Source organism: Dipodomys merriami, unplaced genomic scaffold (assembly GCF_024711535.1).
Source record: "Dipodomys merriami isolate MVZ:Mamm:240054 unplaced genomic scaffold, mDipMer1.0.p SCAF_72, whole genome shotgun sequence".
Classification (NCBI taxonomy): Eukaryota; Metazoa; Chordata; class Mammalia; order Rodentia; family Heteromyidae; genus Dipodomys; species Dipodomys merriami.
Window position 1 is genome coordinate 723311 of NW_027206313.1, and position 19981 is coordinate 743291.

Genomic DNA, 19981 nt, shown 5'->3' on the forward strand with positions numbered 1-19981 from the left:
CCCGTGAAATAAAGTTATCTTACACAATTTCATTTTCCAGGAGCTTTCTGTAAATCTGGGCATAAGAGAAGAGGGCAGTCTCTAGCCATCAGATAGATTCCTCTGGGTGGAGTAACAGTTGCAGGACGTGACAGGGGTATGTGTGTGTGTGTGTGTGTGGGGTTACACTGAGGGCTGGGGCTTGGTGTTGAGATTTCACTCAGTCTAACACTCGGGCAGGGGGACCACACGTCCCATTTCCATCTCTTGGTGTTCTCTGTCCCCCCTGAACAACGCTTGCACCTCGCCGTCTGTCTGTAAAATCGCCCTCCCTTCCTGCTAGGCCCGCTGGCTTCCATGAACATCCATTTCCCAAGCCACAATATCAGGGGAGCAAACGTGGCATTTTTCATGTGTTTAAATAGCAGGAAATACACACAAAACCGTTACCATCTTGACCACTTTTAAACACACAATTGCAGGCCATTAAACGGCCTGCGCAACTATGGCCACCATCTCACCTGCAGGACTCGTTCCTTCTTCATAAAACTGAAATTCTACACTGTGCTCCCGGGACTCTCGCCTGGAATCCTAGCTACTCAGGAGGCTGAGAGCTGAGGAAAGTCCCTCAGATTCTTATCTTCAATTAATCACCAAAAAAAAAAAAAAAAAAAAAAGAAAAAGAAATCCATAAGTGGAGCTGCGGCTCAAGTGGCAGAGCACCAGCATCAAGCAACAAAAGCTCAGGGACAGAACCTTGGTCCTGAATTCAAGTCCCAGGACTGGCATTAAAACAAACAAAACATCGTCATCAACAACAACAAACACAAACCCCTGGACTTCTACACTCATTAAATGATAACCTGACCTTCTTCCACTCCCGCTAGCGTTGTTTTTAAATAACTGGGTGCAGTTTCCTTCTCGGTTCTCTCTAGTGCCGGCTTACCACGCGAGGACGCGGGTTTTGTAACCTCTACTCTGCCAGTTCAGTCCGGCCTCTATTCCACCGGGGTGCTATCAGTCAATCCGGGGTTTCAGTCGGCCTCATTCTCCCTGAGGGGGCTTGAGATGCGGGCTGGGGAGCACTGCTGGGGATGCAGGCCGAGGTTCGTACAGCTGGTTTTGGGCATCAGGGCAGAGTCCGGGGTTTGCTGCCCACGCCCACGTCCCCCTCGCCAGGCCCACATCCTCCGCCTTCTCCTGGCTGGCCCGCAGGCTGTACGCAGGGGTAGGGGACCTTGCAGGAGCCGCTCCACAGGAGCTGGGCCTCCGCTGTGCTCTCGGTGGTGCTGCAGGCTTGGCACCTTTCCAGCATGTCTGAATGCCTCTTTCACATGGCCACACTCTCTGGAATGAGGAGCCCTTCAGAGCCTCGGCTTCCCCTCTGGAATCCCTGCTCCCGCAGTCCCTCTCCACTCTGCATGGATGGTCACCGTTCATAGGACCGGATGAAGACCTCTGATTGCCTTTTGAGCTGGAGTCCGGCGTCTCCCTCAGCTTGATCTCGCACTTCAGCCTTCTACGTTCACTGCCACGCCCACGAGTGGCCTCTTGATTCCAAAGAAGGTAAGAACTAGCTGTTAAAAAAAGTCACCTGAGCCGGGCGCTGGTGGCTCACGCCTGTAATCCTAGCTACTCAGGAGGCTGAGATCTGAGGATCGCGGTTCAAAGCCAGCCCGGGCAGGAAAGACTGTGAGACTCCTATCTCCAATAAACCACCAGAAAACGGGAAGTGGCGCTGTAGCTCAAGTGGTAGAGCGCTCGCCTTGAGCTGGAGAGCTGAGGGACAACGCCCAGGCCCAGAGTTCAAGCCCCACGACCGACAAAAAAAAAAAAAAAAAAAAAAAAAAGTCACCTGGGCTGGTGGCTCATGCCCGTCATCCTAGCTACTCAGAAGGCTGAGATCCGAGGATCTCGGTTCAAAGCCAACCCTGGCAGAAAAGTCAGTGAGACTCAGATCTCCAATAAAAACCACTAGAAAACCGCAAGTGGTGCTGTGGCTCAAGAGGTAGAGCACTCGCCTTGAGCTGAAGAGCACAGGGACAGCACCCAGGCCCAGAGTTCAAGCCACCCAACCAACAAAAACAAAAACAAACAAAAGAAGTCACAATCGTGGGTCATGGCATGGAAGCATACGCCTGTAATCCTGGCACTTGGGAAGCTGAGGTAGGAGGAGCGTTAAGTTGGAGTTCTCCAAGGCTACATTGTCCTAGGCAAAAAAAATTAAAAAGCCACATGCTTGGCTTTAAAGATAATTCTCACATAAGTTGATTTTTACAAGAAGATAATTCTCTCTACATCAAGTTCTAAATGCTCTTCTTTGGAAAGCAAATCCAAGAATTCGACTCCTAACACAGTGAGGTCAGGGAGGAATCCCCAGGCATCTGTCAGCACCCCAGAGTTGCCGGTTTGGGGTGGTTGACATTTTGCAATGATGTAAGGATCCTGAAACTTGTGGTAGGATCAGACTTCAACGGAGGAGGGTTGATTCGTCTCTCCCACATCACTCAATTCCGCTCCACACACCTGCCCTTCCACACGCAGCACGCTGGACGTTTTTCACTCTCGCATCGCTACACACATGAATCAGCACCTTGCACGGCTGCGTGCTGCCTCAGAGCTCGGTCTCCTGAGTGGCTAGCATTGGAAGTGTGAGCCGCCGGAGCCTGGCAATGTTGTCTTTCTTAGAGCAGGTGGAATTCCACTCTTCCAATTGCTTAAACCAAGAACCTTTGCGCAATCCTTTCCCTTCCTGCTGCTCTCGTTATCTTACAGCCAAGCCATCAGCGGCTTTGGTTGGCTGTGCCTTCATGCGTGCAGATCCAGAGTCTGGCTGCATTTCTCACCCCCAAGCTGCTACAGATCCAGTTGACTACAATAGCATGGAAAGGCTCCCGGCCCCACACCCCACACGGCCTACTCATAGGGCAGCTCCAATAATTCCACTGGGCTAGGAGCCACACTGCGCCTCTCCTTTGCCTTAAAGCACAATGCCTTCCTCTCCCAGTCAAAGTCAGAACCCTCATAAAGCCCCCCCCCCCCGGGGTGACCCCGGCCGCTCTGTGATTTTACTTTGGGGCTCACTCTGCTCCAGCCCTGCTTTTGCCTGTAGACTTCTCGTACCAGCTCCCCTCTTTCCGCTGACACTTCCCCCACATCCTGTCCACACGCTTAACTCCAACGCTGGCTTCCGGTCTTGGCTCAAACATCACCTTCCCAAAGAGGCCTCCCCGGCTGCCTACGAAGCACCGCAATGACCCCGACGCTTCCTGCAGCTCCTCCTACCTCCTTATGCCCCGATTTCTCTCCCGTGACACTTGTTGCTCCGCAGTATATACTTTGTGCTTAGGCTGTATGTAAGTTTTGCTGGTCTTTTCCCACTGGAATGTCTTCCATGTGACAAGATATCCCTCCGACTGTACTTGCCTCCCATCACAGACGCTCAATGGAACTCAAGAGACCAGATATTAGAGGAGGGAGCAGAAGGGACATCCTGGAACGGAAAGACTAACGTAGACCACAGTTCTGACGCTGCCAACAGGAGGGGCCCTCAAAGTCTTCACAGGCGACCAGGAAATGGACTTCTTCCCACTAAACCATCCTGTGCTTTCCTTCTGAAAGTGTCTGAAAATCACTTCAACTTCCTGCAGGTAAACTGACAACATAGTCAGTAAATACAAACCTTGATGACCCTAACTCACACGCAGAAGAGGTGTGTAGCTCAGCTACACTAGGATGAACTGGCCATTACAATAGTAGACTTGAACCCTGCTCCTCAGGAGCCTGAACCTGAGATCTTGCCAGCTAATGTCACAGATGCCTACAGTTTTTACTGAGTTAGAGTTAACAACAAACAAGGCCCAATAACTATACTTTTAATTCAAATACTGCCGACTACCACAAGTGTTCTACAACATAACATCCATATATATATATATATATATTTGTCTATGTGTACATAGACATATATATATATCAGAAACTTAGTTTGAAAACTCAAAATCCGATATGTACATGAGTGAGGATAAACAGTGTTCAACAGCCATTCTAGGAGAAGGAAAAGAGAAAAGAATAAAGATATGTAAGATGGTCGTCAAAAACGTCACTGAACCCGTACTTTAAGTAATTTAAATTGTACTTGCTTGCCAGTCTGCAAAATCCTTTGCTGGAGACGGAGGAGGTGCAGGAGGTAGGGGGGAAGACGTCTGGCTGGGAGAAGTCTCTTGTTCGGTGTCCAAATAGAAGGATATCTCCTTCACTGCATCATTTTCCATGGTGATCAGCTCTTCTCTAGAAAGAAAGACTCACATTAGACTCCATTTAAATAAAAACATGATAAACAGCGTGCTGGTGGCTCATACCTTTATTTCTAGCTACTCAAGAGTCTAACATCTAGGGCTGGGAAGGTGGCTCAGTGGTAGAGCGCTTGCCTTGCATGCCTGAGGCCTTGGGTTCAATTCCTCAGCACCACATAAGCAAAAAAAGAAAAAAGCTGTGGCTCAAGTGGTAGAACACCAGCCTTGAACTGAAGAGCTGAGGGACAGCGCCCAGGCCCAGAGTTCAGGCCCCATGACTGGACCCCCCCCCCAAAAAAAAAAAAAAGAGTCTAACATCTAGAAGAGAGTGGCCTCAGGCCAGCCTGGGCAGAAAAATTCTTGAGGCTCTGTCTCCAAAAAATGATCAGCAGAAAGCATGGATAGAGGCATGGCTTAAATGGTAGAGTGCTAGCCTAGTAAGCACGAGGCCCTGAGTTCACGCCCCACTACGGACAAAACAGGAGAGTAAAAGGGAAACGAAGCAAGGAAGAAAGGCCTAGATACCAACAATGCAAGAGGAACACTTTAAAAAAACAAAACTTATGTGGATTTATTGTTGCTAAGACATGGTCTCACTATATAGCTCAAGCTGGCCTTGAACTGTTGTCCATATCGGTCTGGAACTTGCAACCCTCCAGCCCGAGTCTCCCAGGTGCTGGGATACTCTCTAACACGGAGACCTCTTCCACCACACTTAGAGACTTGCTCCCTTGAAAAACCGAGATAAACCCCAGGAACGCATCGCTCTTTTCCAAGGGAAGTCGGTCGTCGCCAATCGTCCCCAGCCTGCGGCGCTGGGGCTCGCGCTCTGCATCCTCATACGAGGGGCCTGCGGCGCTGGGGCTCGCGCTCTGCATCCTCATACGAGGTTTTTTGGGCTTAGAACAAGCAGTTCTCCTGCTTTTTGGCCCTCTGCAATCCTACCAACTGGTTCTCTGTCACGTTCAGCCTGGAGCCGGCTCTCTCAAGGTTTCATCTGTATTCATCTGTTCACAAGCCCGGTCCAATCTTAGATTTAGTTCAACCTCCTTCAGTCCCGACTCTTCCTCCTCTCCAGCCTTCAGGGCTGGAAGGATCCTTCAAGACCAGGACTTGGCCATCCTGCTCCAAGGTGCTTGGATTAGCGTGTCAAGCTATTACAGATTCAGATCCAGTGGCTCCCTGAACAGTTACTAAGTTCCAGGTTCTAAAGAATATCTCTAAACTAGAAATGAGTTGTGTATGGATTCTCAACCGTGCCCCAGAATCCTAAGTCTTAATCCTTCAGCTGAAATCTGAGACCTAAGGTAATTTTCCCAGGATGTGGGTCAGTAAAAGGCAAAACTAGGATCTAGTCTGGCTGTGAATTTCCTGCTGCCATCTTTCAGTGAGAGTGGATTTCCTCAAACCATTGAGAAGAGACGGGCTCCCGTGGGCAGTGGTACTTGGTGGCTAGGAGAGGCCATAGAACAGTGTATTTCTCCTTTTGGGTGGACATTCTGACCACAGTCTCTTGGAAATGATGTGCTCTCATGGTCTAGATCACAGATGGATGTCAGTCGGCTATGCACCTGTCAGCCAAGGTTTCCAACGCCCACATGTATACCTACCTTACTTTAAACCCTAAACCAAAGGGATATTATAAACAATTCAATATGTTTTATTTCTTTGACAAACAGACAAAAACATTTTTTGTGCTGGTCCTGGGGCTTGAACTCAGGGCCTGGTTCTCTCTCTCTGAGCTTTTATTTGCTCAAGGATAGCACTGTACCACTTGAGCCACAGCTCCTGTTCCAGGCTTTTGGAGGTTAATTGGAGGTGAGTCTGATAGACTTTCCTGCCCAAACTGGCTTTGAACTGGAATCCTCAGATCTCAGCCTCCTGAGTAGCTAGGAATATCGGTGTGAGACACCAGTGCCCAATGAGATGGTTATTTTTAAGCTAAATAATATACAGGACAAAGAACTTAAACTTGTAATTGCAATGTTTGAATGATTTTAGCCTGGGTTTTCTTGGAAGAGAGTTTTTTTTAGAGTACATGTCTCTTTTTTAACCAAGACTAAATTACATAGCTGGTAAATCCACGAAGTCAAGTAAACGACAGCAGGTTAGCATTCACTGAAAACGGATCAGCCTTGCCCTCCACCCTATCAGGAAGGATCGGAATGTGACACAGAATGTGACACAGAATGTGACACACAGAATGTGACACACAGACTGGCAATTCCAGTGGAGTTTCATTTTAGCGTCCGGCCATCTTCTTTCTCTGCCTTTTGGGGGGCTTTGGGCACTGAGCTGGACCAGGCCAGAGAACGAGGTCAACCCCACAGTGGTTAACAATGCAAGGCCACAGGTAGCAGATGAAAACAGAGGCTGCCCTGTTAGACTCACACTTCAGGTGAACAGTGAGCACTTTTCAAGAGATCAAAAATATTACGCTTCAAATATTGTACATTAGATGAGCATCCTCTATTTTGTTGTTGTTGTTGGTTGTGGGGCCTGAGCTCTGGGCCTGGGTGCTGTCCCTCAGCTCTTCAGCTCAAGGCTAGTACTCTGCCACTTGAGCCACAGCACCACTTCCAGCTTTTTCTGCTTATGTGGTGCTGAAGAATCGAACCCAGGGCCTCATGCATGCGAGGCAAGCACTCTACCACTGAGCCAACTTCCCAGCCCCTATTTTCTGTGCCAATACTACCACTCGCCTTAAGAAGGTGCCAGGCATCTTAGGACTGAAGGGCACAGTCCAGGTGGCACCATACACGGTACTCAGGAAAACCCTCCCCTTTGGACCAGCCAAGCAAGCTGGCCAAGGTCTCTTCTAAGGATCCTCAGGCCCAGTACCTGGTGCTAGGCATCGAGCGGTAGAGGGGACACACACAATCCCCCACACAGCTCTGTTGGGAATGAGAGTGAGCTTTCAGAAAACCAAGGTTGTCCCCAGACTTTGTAAAAGTGTGCATTTTCTTCCTAAGAGGCTATATCATTATTTCCAAAGGGATCGCACATTTCATGAAGAGCTACTGACATGGCTGGACTCTGGCAGCTCACGTCATCCTAGCTACGCCGGAGGCTGAGATCTGAGGGTCACGGTTCAAAGCCAGCCTGGACAGGAAAGTCTGTGAGACTCTCATCTCCATTGACCACCCAAAAGCCAGCAGTAGAGCTGTAGCATAAGGGGTAGATAGTGCACTGGCCAAAAAAGCGCAGGGAGAGCACTCAGGTCCCAAGTTCAAGCCCCAGGCTTGGCACACATGCACGCACACAGCACAGAAGAGAAGAGCTACTGATCCGAAGTTCATCCATCGCTCCTACGAGAGACTCCAACAAGTAACACTCATTGCCTCCTGAGGGACCTGGGAGAAAATTCTCTCCCATCTCCCTCTTGCACAAGCAGATGTATTCCTCCGCTCCGTTTAAGCAGAGGAATAAAGTTACATAAACCCATGTCTCTTGCACGCCTGGTGGGGTTCTCCATCCCAAACCCGTAAGTGAGCTAGCGAGCGAGCTGTGCGGTACCTCGTGGCCATGTTAAGTCTGCGTCTGGACACCTCTGTCTCCAGGTCTCTACAGAGCAGGTTGAGCGCGGTGTCCACGGAACTCTCCTGGGCCATGGCCGCCCCCAGAGCTCGGGAGGGCCTGGGATGCGTGGCAGCTGGGAAGGAAAGCTGGGTGATCACACAGGCTCTGCAGGTGTTGGGGATGCTGGGCTCCATGGGGGGAGCTGTTCTTCCACGCCCTTCCTTCCTCAGCCGCTTGGGGAGGAGGAAGGAGAGGGCGCAGCCCAGGGCTGTCTGCAGGAGCCACACCCGGCCACCCCAGCCACGGGAACGAAGCCCAGGACACAGGGCAGTGTCAGCCCCAGGTAGGGCTGAGCAACTGGTGCCCACAGAGGTCACGTGATTCTCCCCAGCAGGGCCGGCTGGCTCTCCTGACAGGGGTCCTTCCCTCTGGGGACTTCTTCCCAGACCCCTTCCTTCCCAAAGGATGGGAAGGAATAAGCGAAGAGGGCTGGGGGGCCAGGCCGCTTCCCGGGCAGGCAGCGGGTGTCAGTGCTAAGGCTGGACCTCCACTGTGGAAGCCATGGCAGCCACCTAATTCAAAGCAGACGCCGTGGCTATGATATTGTGACCTGCAGGACCCCGCCCCCCAACTCCCATGAGACAAATGGGAGATGTGGGGGGGGGGCGGAGGCAGGGTGGGGGGACACTAGGGGCTTTACCAGGAACCACAGAACCCCTTCTCTTCACAACAGAGCTGAACAACCTCCAGTTGTGCTTCAGTGCTACACCTTCTCTGAAGGAACGGGCCGAGTGTCCCTGCCTGTTCCCTGGGTCACACCCGCAGTGACACCCCGTGAGGCGACCTGAGCAAGGCCTGCATCCCCCAGCTCGCTCCTCCTTGCCCTTGGCACTCACCTTGGAATCCGGGTCTGCTTAGAGTCTGGGCGTGTCCACTCTCTGGCTTGTGGTTTGGCGACGAAATGCTGTCATTGTCCCCGGTACCCACCTATCCGGCAAGGGTGAAGTCCACGAGAACACCTAGATCACCGTCTTTCCTTCAGCTTTTATCTCGTAGCGGCAGGCTCTCTCAGGAGCTCGATGAATAGGATCCATTTGCGCCCTTCGATGGACGCAGCTGACACAAATGATCCCTGATGACCTGGCCTTGAGAAGCCCCACAGGTGTGCGGGGCAGGAAGCAATCCCAAGCAGAGAGCGCAGAGCGCAGAGCGCAGAGCGCCTTCCGTGCCGCAGGCCACGGGAGCCTCAGCGCTACGCACACGTCCTCACCTGTGTCCACGGACCACGTGTTCCGAATGGCGCCGTCCTCGCTCCCACAGCACTCGGCGGAGGTGGCGGGCGCTGTGGCTTTGATGCTGCGAGACCGCGATGGCTGTGGAGCTTCAAGTTGTTTTCCCTGTCCTTCTTATTGAACACACCTTGGAAGGCATATCAACCGCAAGTGTTGTCGGTTCACAGCAGAACAAGGCGGTGGTGAGCGGGGCGTGCGAGAGCCTGCTGCGGCGCGGCATCATGCTGGACACAGGGGAAATAAAGTCCTTTGCTACCTGGAAGAAAAAAGAAGCATAACACATTCAGAAAGCTAGGACTTGGTGAAACAAAACGACTTCTTGGTACTGACGCCCATCTGTCAACATTTGTGTGCGTGTGTGTGTATGTATAAATGCGTGCGTGCGTGCGTGCGTGCGTGTGTGTGTGTGTGTGTGTGTGTGTGTGTAACACCAAGACCAATATGCACGCTACTGGCATGGGAGCTGACCCGTCCCGCCAGCCGTCATTCCCGTGTCTGCTAATGGTTCCTCCTGTTCAAGCCTCCATTTGAGAAGTTCCCTCTCTGGCCCTCTTCGTCTCTTTCCCTCCCTCCCTCCCTCCCTCTCCCCTCAACCCCACATTAAGTCCCTCCACAGGGAGGTGTTCAGCTATCCGGACCCAGTCTCTTCTCACCAGCTCCGTCCTTAGCTCCTGGTTCAGCTCATTATTTTTGGCCGGGAGCCTCAAAGGCTTCCTGTCTGGCCTGTATTTGACATGTCCCTCCTTCAGCCACAACCATGGTTCATTTTGTTTTTTAAAGTGTTAAGCAATACTGCCTTCTCTGCTCTAAGGACGTCCGCCTCACTCCGAGGAAACCGGACATGTCTGCCTTCTTTCCCACCCGTCTCTGACGGCTTCCCCTGTTCAACTCTGTCCCCATGACTGTGGCTCAACCAGCCGGGGACAATGCCCCTTGAAGCCAGGTTTTTGTGTTTGCTGTCGCCTCTGCCTGGAATATTCTTTCTCCAAACAGGTGCACGATCCCTCTCTTCGAGTCTACCCTCAGTACAGTCCGCGCAGTGATGCCTTACTGAGCCCTCCATGGCAAGGGTAGAGACGCGTGGCTTTTGTCTGCTACCTTTGTTGGCGGCTGTGTGCAGCCAGCTCTGCGGTGCAGGGATCGCTGCAGCAGTGAGCCCTGCCCAGCTCTCCTTTCTGGCGGACGCACTTCTTTCTAGCTGGTGGTCCCCTGGGTCGGTCATGTTGGCTGCCGGTTCTTAGCGAGAGCTTGGCTGGCGTTGCTGTCAGCTAAGACAGCTGTCTTAACCAGGTTTATGCCCTTCCCCTAGAGACATAAGAGCCGGCGCCTGGCGCCTGTGAACCTGCTGCCTGTCATGGCAGCTGGCCTCTGCTGTCACTCTCCGTCCAGTCCTCCCCCCTTCCCCCACAGCTTCCCCGGGCCCAGGGCCCCTCCGCCCCACCCCCTTCACACGCATTCTGCCCCAGTCTTTACCTCAGTGTTGATGTTCCGGCGGACTTGATGGAACACAACTGGTGCTAGCAGAGGCTTAAGGAAATGGATTCTCAAAGAGATTTTTGTTTTTCGTTTCTTGCTTTCTTTTTAAACACTGGAAAACCAGGTACGGAGAATCCTCTCCTTAGTGTGAAGAATCAATAGCTCTTGGCAAGCTGGACACCGCACTTGGCTGGCAAACAACGGCACTGTCACAACCTGTTGTCTGCCTTCACTCTGTGCATGTGCTGCAGTGCATTTGTTGACTTGTGAAGGTCGAACCATCCCTGGATCTATGGTGTGAAACCAACACGATTGTAGTGCAGGATCCTTTTAATGTGTTGTTCAGTTTAGTTGATAAGATTTTCATTGTGGTTTTGAGTCCCTGTTCATCAGGGAAATTAGTCCCAGTTTTCTTCTAATGTTCTTATGCAGTGTTAACAGAGAGTAATACTGGCTTTGTAAGTTTAGAAATGTCCCTCCTTTTTTCTACTTGATGGAATACTTTGGCAAGCACTAGGGTTAGTTCTTTACAGGTCTGGTAGAATTCTGCATGGAGCTTCGGGTTTTCCTGGTTGGGAGGCTATGATGATTCAGTCTCATTGCTCATTGGAGATCTGGTTCAATTTTGATAGGACGTGTGTGTGTAGAAATTGATCTATCTATAGGATATGAGTGTAGAAATGTATCCATCTCTTCCAGATTTTCCAACTTGTGGGAGTATAGTTCTGAATCGATTCCTTAATGATTCCCTGAATTTCAGGAATATCAGTTGTGACATTCTATTTCGCTGGTTTTATGCTTGCTTTTGGTTGCTGTGGTTAAGGACTGAATTTCAGGAATATCTGTTGTGGCGATCTGTTTCACTGCGGTTTCATGCTTGCTTTTGGCTGCTGTGGTTAAGGACTTGTCCATCTTGTTCATCTTTTCAGAGAGCCCTCTTTTTATTTCGTTCTTTTAATTTTGGTTTGTGCTCCTCAGTTTCGCCTCTAACCTCCATTCTTCCTTTCTGGAAGGCTCATTGGTTAGGTTCTAGGCCGCGCTGGGCTGGGCTGGGCTTCTAGTGTGTGGCTCTGCTTCCCTCCAGAGGAACAGGTCATGGCTGCTGTGCATGGCAGCAGGAGATGCCTCCAGCACCAGCCATTCCTGAAGATGAAGTCTCACAAGGTTTTTTTTTTTTTTTTTTTTTTTTGGTCGGTCCTGGAGCCCGAACTCTGGACCTGGGCGCTGTCCCTCAGCTCTTCAGCTCAAGGCTAGCGCTCTACCACTTGAGCCATAGCGCCACTTCTGGCTTTTTTTCTTTTTGCTTATGTGGTGCTGAGGAATCGAACCCAGGGCCTCAGGCATGCAAGGCAAGCGCTCTACCACTGAGCCACCTTCCCAGCCCCGTATTTTTCATTTGACTAGGAACCTTCACATTTCTCCTGATTTCTTCAACCATTCAAATGGGAAGTCTGCTTCTGTCTTGACAAAACATGGTCAACATTATCCTGCTCCTTCTTCCGCTTCCCTCCCTTCCTCCCTTCTCTTCTTCCTCTTTCCCTCTTCCTCCTTCTTTTTGCCAGTCCGAGGGCTCAAACCTCTGGGCCTGGGCTCTGTCCCTGAGCTTCTTTTGCTCAAGGCTAGCATTCTACCACTTAAGCCATAGAGCCACTTCTCGTTTGCTCATGCACCTTTGTGCCTGGTCTGGTTTTGAACTATGGTCCTCAGATCTCAGCCTCCTGAGTAGCTAGGGTGACAGGTGTGAGCCACCATCACCGGGTGAGCTGAGGCAGAGAAGTGTTCAGTTGGTCTTGTTACCATCAACTGTCCGGAACATTCACTGCTCCTCTTCAATGGCAGGGAATTATATACCCAAGGCTCTACCGCAGGGCTCAATCTCCGTTTCTTAGTTTCTCTTGGTATTGGTATTGACTTTCTTCAAGGATCTGTTAAGATACAAGGAATAACTTTTTGGTACGTTTTTAAGACTTGTTATATGGCCTACTGTGTGAACTATCTTGGAGAAAGTTCTGTGAGCTGCTGAGAATTTTTCCCCTGCAACGGTATGGAATATTCTGTAGATGCCTAAGTCCACTTGACCTATGTATGGTTCAGGTTCACTTGTTAAGACAGTTAAACTTGGTTAATTTTTTGTCTCAGTGTGAGGGTGGGGTATGGAAATCTCCCACTACTACTGTACCTTTTATGCCCGCTAGTATTTATAATTATCTCCAGGTGAGCAAGCTTGGTTTCAAAGGTTATTGTAGATGGTAAAGCACCATCTTGGGCTTATATTAAGGTCTAAAGGCGTCAGGGCTCCTGTTCTGATCTTTTTAGATGACATAGCTTCCTAAGTGTGTTTCTGTTTTAGGAAAACCTTCCTTCACCAGGCTGGTAGTCGGGAGATAGTTGTCCAGCCAACTGCTGGGCCCCACTCCCTAGCACGGCTTCCAGGCTCCTGGGACAGCCTCTTCCAGTCCCAACAGCTTCTCCCATTTCTATGGTCTGCACTGCTTGTAGTGTCTCCTGTCCTCCCTTCTTCCCCTCTGCAGTCTGGAGCTGGTGATTGGTTCACTGGGTATGTGTGTCTTCTTGATGAACTGTTTCCTCTATTCGTGCACGGTTTCTAGCTTTTCTAACTTGGGTTTGATGCTGATGTCGGATAGTAACACTACTCCAGTTCTTTTGGACTCCATTTACTTGGAAGAATGTTGATTTCCATTCTTTCCTCTTCTTTTTTTTTTTTTTTGCCAGCATCTCTTGGAGAGTAAGCAGCTCAATCTCAATTGTAAAATCCAACAAGGACAGTCTACCTCTTTAAAGATCACTTTTATGCCTATTAGTGACAGGTACAGGCTTATGCCTGTAATCCCTGTAATTGTTTTTCCAATTCAAACCTTGTTTTAGTTATCTTAGCAGTTTGCTAGTATACCGAGCTGATGCTTGACACAAAACTCTTATTGAGCAGTCAGGATGGTGACTTCATCCATGTGCAAGATTTCTCTAAGTATCTTCTGGCACAGTGGAGGGAGGGCAAATATTTCAGCAGGTTTTAAAGATAACTGCTGGATATTGGGCTCTTCATTTGCAGATATTTACTGCAAATGCTGAGTATCATTCTATACATTGTTGTTTTAGGGTTTCTGCTGAAAAGGTCTGATGTAACTTCGATGTTTCCTAGGTAAAAGAAGCTGAGCACCTTTGCATTCTGTACAGTTGGCATTTTAGCCATGTTACTGGATTCCAAATTCCTTATTCCCTGAGATTTGGACAATTTTCAATCTTATTGAATGGGTTTTCTGTGATTTTCATTTGTATCTCAATTCCTTCCCCCACACTGAATCTTTGGGTATGTGGTCTCTTAACCATGTTTCAGAACTCTGACTTGCTTATCTGAATGCAACCTTTCCCTTCAAACCCTTATATTTTCTCCTCTATTTCATGTAGTCTTAATTTTTTTTAAAAAAATTGACTTCTTAAAGCTTTTCATTTCCCAGATTTCAGGTAGTCTTCCCCAAACCTCTTGGTGAATTTATTATACAAGTACTTTTCTGTATACATGTACATATACGCACACACACATATAATTATCTTTAGCTGTACAATGGGAGCTGCGATTCATCAGGTTGAGTACAACACATCTTTATTAATGCCCTTTTTACTACTCTTATTGAAGTCTTGAAACAACCTTTCTCCATTTGATTCAATATCAGGTTGAGTACAACACATCTTTATTTATTTTTTTTTTTGGGTCCGGTTGTGGGGCCTGAACTCTGGGCCTGGGCGCTGTCCCTCAGCTCTTCAGCTCAAGGCTAGCACTCTACCACTTGAGCCACAGCGCCACTTCCGGCTTTTTTCTTTTTGCGTATATGGTGCTGAGGAATCGAACCCAGGGCCTCAGGCTTGCAAGGCAAGTGCTCTACCACTGAGCCACCTTCCCAGCCCCACACATCTTTATTAATGTCATCCCTTTTTACTACTCTTATTGAAGTCTTGAAACAACCTTTCTCCATTTGTGTACCTGTCACCTGTTTTTTTAAATAATTTTTTTTGAAATTCTTTTGTATTTCTTTGGACTAAAAAAAATTTACAAACTTTTGGAGATGTCCTATTTTGACCCCTCCCCCATATTCCTTTTTTTTTTGGTGGTGATCCTGGGGCTTGAACTCAGGGCCTGGTTTGCTGTCCCTGAGCTTTTGTGCTAGCACTCTACCTCTTGAGCCATAGCTCCATATCATGTTTCAATACTGCCATGCATTTATGTCTTTGGGAGGATACCTGTTTTAAATGGGGACCTTTTTAGTGAAAAGCCTTCACTTGAGGTCTTCAACTCAAAATCAAACCAGATATTTCAATAAGGACAGAAAAGGAGTTACAACTTCATAGAACTTAAAAAGGGAAAAAAGAAAAATCAAGACCTCCAAGAGGGGAGAAGTGTATAGGATGCAGTTACGGGCAGCGACTTAGGAATAGGATGGAGACCATGCTGAGAAGTGTATAGGATGCAGTTACAAGCAGCGACTTAGGAATAGGATGAAGACAGTTCTGAGAAGTATATAGGATGCAGTTACAAGCAGCGACTTAGGAATAGGATGGAGACCATGCTGAGAAGTGTATAGGATGAAGTTATGGGCAGCGACTTAGGAATAGGATGAAGACGATGCTGAGAAGTGTATAGGATGCAGTTACGAGCAGCGACTTAGGAATAGGATGAAGACGATGCTGATTCTTCCTTGCTATGAAGATGGAGATGCTGCTTTTTCTTAGGTTTGTTTACTTGCTGTGAGGCCAGGGAGTTAGTCCAATGTGTCAGGTCAGATCTGAAGGCCAAGCAGCATGGCTTTCCTGCAGTCACACGGTGCTCTACCGTGACAGGCGTGGGACAAGTCCTGCAATGTTTTCTGCCATCAGGACCTGGAGTCCATGGACCACCCACCCCATGCTCCTCTACATCACAGGCAGCCCGTCAGTGTGGATGCAGATGTGGGAAATGCATTTCCACCAAACATCTCTGGGGTTGAATGCTACAAGTAGTTCATCTGCAACAGTCTGAAAGGAGGCAGGGTGGGAAGAGTGAAGAGATCCTGTGTGTCCGACCCTGTGTGACTCTGGGTATCTCTGTGATTCCCAGCCCACTGCTGGAAGTGCAGACAGAAGCCAGGAAGTTAATGATACTCCATTTCAGCAAGACAGCCATGGTAATACATGCCTGTAACTCCAACTATTGCTTACCTGTGCAGGAGGCAGAGGTAAGAGGAAAATGGTCCCAGCCTAGTGGAGACAAATACATTAGCCCACTTCTGAAAAATAAAGAAAAAAAAAACCAACCCAGAACTGACAAAGTCTGGAGTGTGACTCAAATCACAATGGCCTGACTTCAAATCTCAATAGTGCCAAGAAACAAAAACAAAGCCTATACTCAGGCTTCTTTATAATCAACCATGCCACTTTACAGACAAAACTGAAAACTACAGCTATGTATGTAAAAAGCTCGCAAACATCTCAAAGAAATAGCATAGCCTTTCAGGGAAACCATCTATAGCTCCTATTTTTAGCGAAGTCCAGAGATTCCTACACTGAAGGCATGAAGACCGGCACACAAGTTTTCTAACTTAACACAGAAAAGTTTAAGTGAGCTGTAAAGACAGAACCCTCCCCTAGCTGAAGCCTCAGTACCAGCACAAAACCAAGATAAAACAAAAGCACCAGGTAAACGCAAGCACTCAGGAGGCTAAGGCAGCAGGACCAACTTCAAAACAAAGCATACAAATGATATGGCCGAGGCTATACCACCGTTCTACCTTCCCAAAAATATAACCCTCAAGCTTGTCAAATAAAGGTGCTATTTACAAGCACTGCTTATCTCCATTTGTCGTGCCAGTATGAACCACCAAACCACCTCACCGGTGCCCCACTGCAAAAGATGGACTTAATGCATTTAGGTTTAGTCTTTCAACTCCTAGGCCAAGTTAACAGTGGTATTTTAAGTTAATACAATTGAGTGAGTACACATACTTGGTGATATGTGAAGATAATACAAGCAATATAGTGGGTCACCTTTTAGATCCTAAAACTTGGAAGTAATTTACTTAAAGAAAAACAGACACAACAGAAGTGGCATGGTAAGAAGGTAAATACGTGAAGTGGTCATGGCTCTCTGGTACAGTTAAGAGTGCCAACCTTATCATACCATTTCCACTAATGTAGAGCATATCTTGAGAAAAAAAAGCATAGGTCAAGGTTGGAATATTTTTAGTGCTTAATAATACTATCCATAAGTAAAGAAGCACATATAACACTGGTGGCTGTACCAGTTCTGCTAAAGCTTTGCCTACAAGGTTATGTTCTGAGTATGAGTTTTAGAATAAGCAATCACAATCTGACAGCATTACATGAACTCAGTAAATGAAAAAGTAATGTCCTAGTCTTCTTCAGTAGGCTAAATACTCTGTAGGGAAATATGCAAAATATAAATGTACAATACATATTTCCTATTTTTTGGTCCTTCAACTTTTCTCGAAGAAAAATGGGGAAATTATGCTACATTTATTCCTCCCTGACAAATTATTTTTATTTCTAAGTTTGACCACTTTGAGAAAAGAAGCTATAACTATTATCTCCTGCAAATACTGACTCTGAGAAAGCTTCATAGCCATGGAAAGGCAGAAGTTAAGTCTTTGGAAGATGTATTATTTTTGGTACATACAAACTTTAGATTTCAGGAATGGATTAAAAGCACCAAAATTCATTATTTAGAGAATACTTTATTAGTTTCTGTAATCAAACCCACGTAGATAAGACCTTACATATTTAATACAGTGCGTTTACCCCTGTACAAATGGAAAAAAATTAAGTTTAACATTTCTAGACCAATATGGCTATTAATTTCTGTACAATGCCAACTCAACACGGTAAACTGAGATACTTTTTCCAAAGTTGACAGCACAGCTAAAGTTTCCAAAAATTCAAATTATATATATGTATATATATATATATTTATATTTATATAAAAGACCAATAATAGCAGTATGTTATGCATCAATAGCAGCAACAGCTTTTCCAGGTTCTGCAGTCATCTGAACAAAATTAGACATCCAGCACATCCATTAATAAAAAGAAAAAAAAAAGATAAAAAAACAAAACCCCAGAAAAATGCGAAGTTCTGTTACTGTTGTGGTACCTGGCACCATTTTTTTTTTTATTAACTTCTCAATCATCATCTGGAAAGAAAACATTCTTGAGTAACATCATTAAAAACAGCTCTGATAAAGCACAGTCACTACTACGTATCATAAAGCAGGTACAAGGTATTTATATTCACAGAGGGATGATACAGTACTGTCCTACGTCTATAATACTAGAGGATACAATTAAAAAGGCATTATTGAGACTTGATTCTACTTTTCCAGCAGAGGGCCAAAGGATGGTATGACACAGCTCTGTGAAGAAATGCACTTTCTTAGATAGGAGTTCCTTCCATCAGTGGGACAGTTCCAAGTACTCAGTCTCTTAGTGAACATCAGCTACAAACCGTTTGAAATTGGAGGTGCGGGAGCAGGAAGGGGGAAAAAAAAACCCAAACAACAAAACAAAAACCATACCCCACAACCACTGGACTCATACAAAGATGACTGAGTGAAGGCAAGCAAGACTCAACCTGTCTGTTTTATGTTTGAATGGCGAGAACCTCACAGAGCCAGATGACAGAGTAGCCAGGCCCTGCACGTTTGGATGCTGTCATTAATAGTTCACCATTTGCTCACTCATCCAGGAAGGGGAGATCAGTTACTACGGTACTTTGATTGTGTGCAATCCAATTACCATGTTATAAAAATAGCAAGCTGCCATAATAGAAAATAAGGCTCCTCTACCCAGCACCAATTATCTTTAGTTCACTTCCAAACCATACACATCATAACCATCTCCAAAGAATGCAAGGAAGGGAGGTAAAGACTCAGCGTTCTGATGTATTAGCTGGGACCAACACATTGTTCAGGTTGAACTGTTTATCCTCTGTGGTATTACTTTCTTCCTATTTTTGGCGTTTCACCTAACCATTAAGAGATTTTTAGATCTAAGTTGTATGCACTCAAGGACTATGTGCATGTATCTGTATATACATTCTGACTGAAGATGCATGTCCATCAACTGAGTGAAAGTTGTATAGGTGTTAGCTTGCGAAGGTTCATTTGAACTGGCACAGCAGCTGTGTGTCAATGTAATTGCTCCTGTGCCCCATGTGCATCTCTCTCCAAGCTCTACACAAGGTAACGTCACAGACCAATTTTCCTCTGTGGCTGCTGGCATTATCAGACTTCATTCTCCCTATTCTCCCTCCATACCCTGCAGGAAACTACAGCCTTTACGATTTTGTTTCTTCAGTTTTGATTGCCTGAGGTTTGATTGGTCCAGTTCTAACAGGCTTGGTAGCTATGGCAGGTGCAGGGGGCGGCTTTTCTTCTACTTTTTCCTGACAGACACCAGGAGGGTCGGTCCGTGTTTCAGGAGTTTTACTTGAATCACTGTCCACTTTCTGAGCTTTGCCTCCTATCTGTTTGCTCTGTTGTTGTTCAGAGAAGAACCGCTGCGTGGACTGAAGAACCTCTGCTCTCTGCTTTGCCTTAAAAAAAAAAAAAAAAAAAAGAGAAACAATAATTTAAAATGTTTCAGCATTATCTAAGCCTGTCAAATCAATCTCAGTCCAAGTTCTTTTACCAATCACAAATCATTTTTCTCTATCTTGGTTTGGCCCAAGCCAAAAGTACCTCATTGATCTTTCAACTTTCAATGTATAGACTTCTTCCTATCTCTGAAAATATTCCATTATATTTTTATTTTTACATTTGAAACAAGAACCACCTCCCACCATTTTCCAGTCTGCCCTCTTAGCAATAAAATACAAATTGCTGCTGGACTGTATCTTTTCTGGGATAGCTTATTGATATATTTTATTCAAGGAGGCTGCTTGCAAGTCTGAAAACATACATGTAACACTTAAAAAACTTCTAGTTATCAATATGTGGTCTACAATAAAATGAAAAGGAAGCACTTATATTGTGGCATTACCAACACCTAGGACCAAATGTCTTGTGGCTGAGTCCTCTTCCCACAGCTCTCTTCTGCAGGGGAAGAGCATCAGAAATTAGTAACTACAACTTCACTTGATCACTAAGTTCTGATAGCTCCTACCACAATTCTGAGCTGGTAAAATAGTTTCCTAGTTTCACTCACTATGTGCCCCAAAGATTATACTTACGTTACTATATACAGTGTAATATATATATATATATATATATATATATATATATATATATATATATATATATATATATATATATAATACACACACACACATATATATATAATAAGTTTCATATAACAAATTCATGTTCTCAAGGTAACCTATACTAACCAAAGATTTAGAGCAATTTAAGAAATTCT

The 19981-nt window shown here is 46.7% G+C and overlaps 1 protein-coding gene and 1 long non-coding RNA gene across 16 annotated transcripts in view; both read right to left on the bottom strand.

Moving 5' to 3' along the window:
• Positions 1-4024: 4024 nt before the first annotated feature.
• On the bottom strand, positions 4025-8929 carry LOC138818224 (uncharacterized). Its single transcript, XR_011369014.1, has 3 exons — positions 8690-8929; positions 7791-7926; positions 4025-4269 (listed from the first exon to the last, which is right to left on the bottom strand). It is a non-coding gene; the product is annotated as an uncharacterized lncRNA (long non-coding RNA).
• An 8369-nt stretch (positions 8930-17298) lies between these two features.
• The window catches only part of LOC138818218 (protein PRRC2C), a 75562-nt gene continuing 72879 nt past the window's right edge, over positions 17299-19981 (bottom strand). For 13 of the 15 annotated variants that reach the window (XM_070009219.1, XM_070009214.1, XM_070009211.1 and 10 more), the window contains one exon: positions 17299-19160. In XM_070009219.1, coding sequence (XP_069865320.1) covers positions 18903-19160 — 258 coding nt within the window. In that variant the 3' untranslated portion in view covers positions 17299-18902. Of the gene's footprint in view, positions 19161-19606; positions 19660-19981 lie in introns of all 15 variants that reach the window. The other 2 variants (XM_070009220.1, XM_070009216.1) reach the window with 1 other exon arrangement.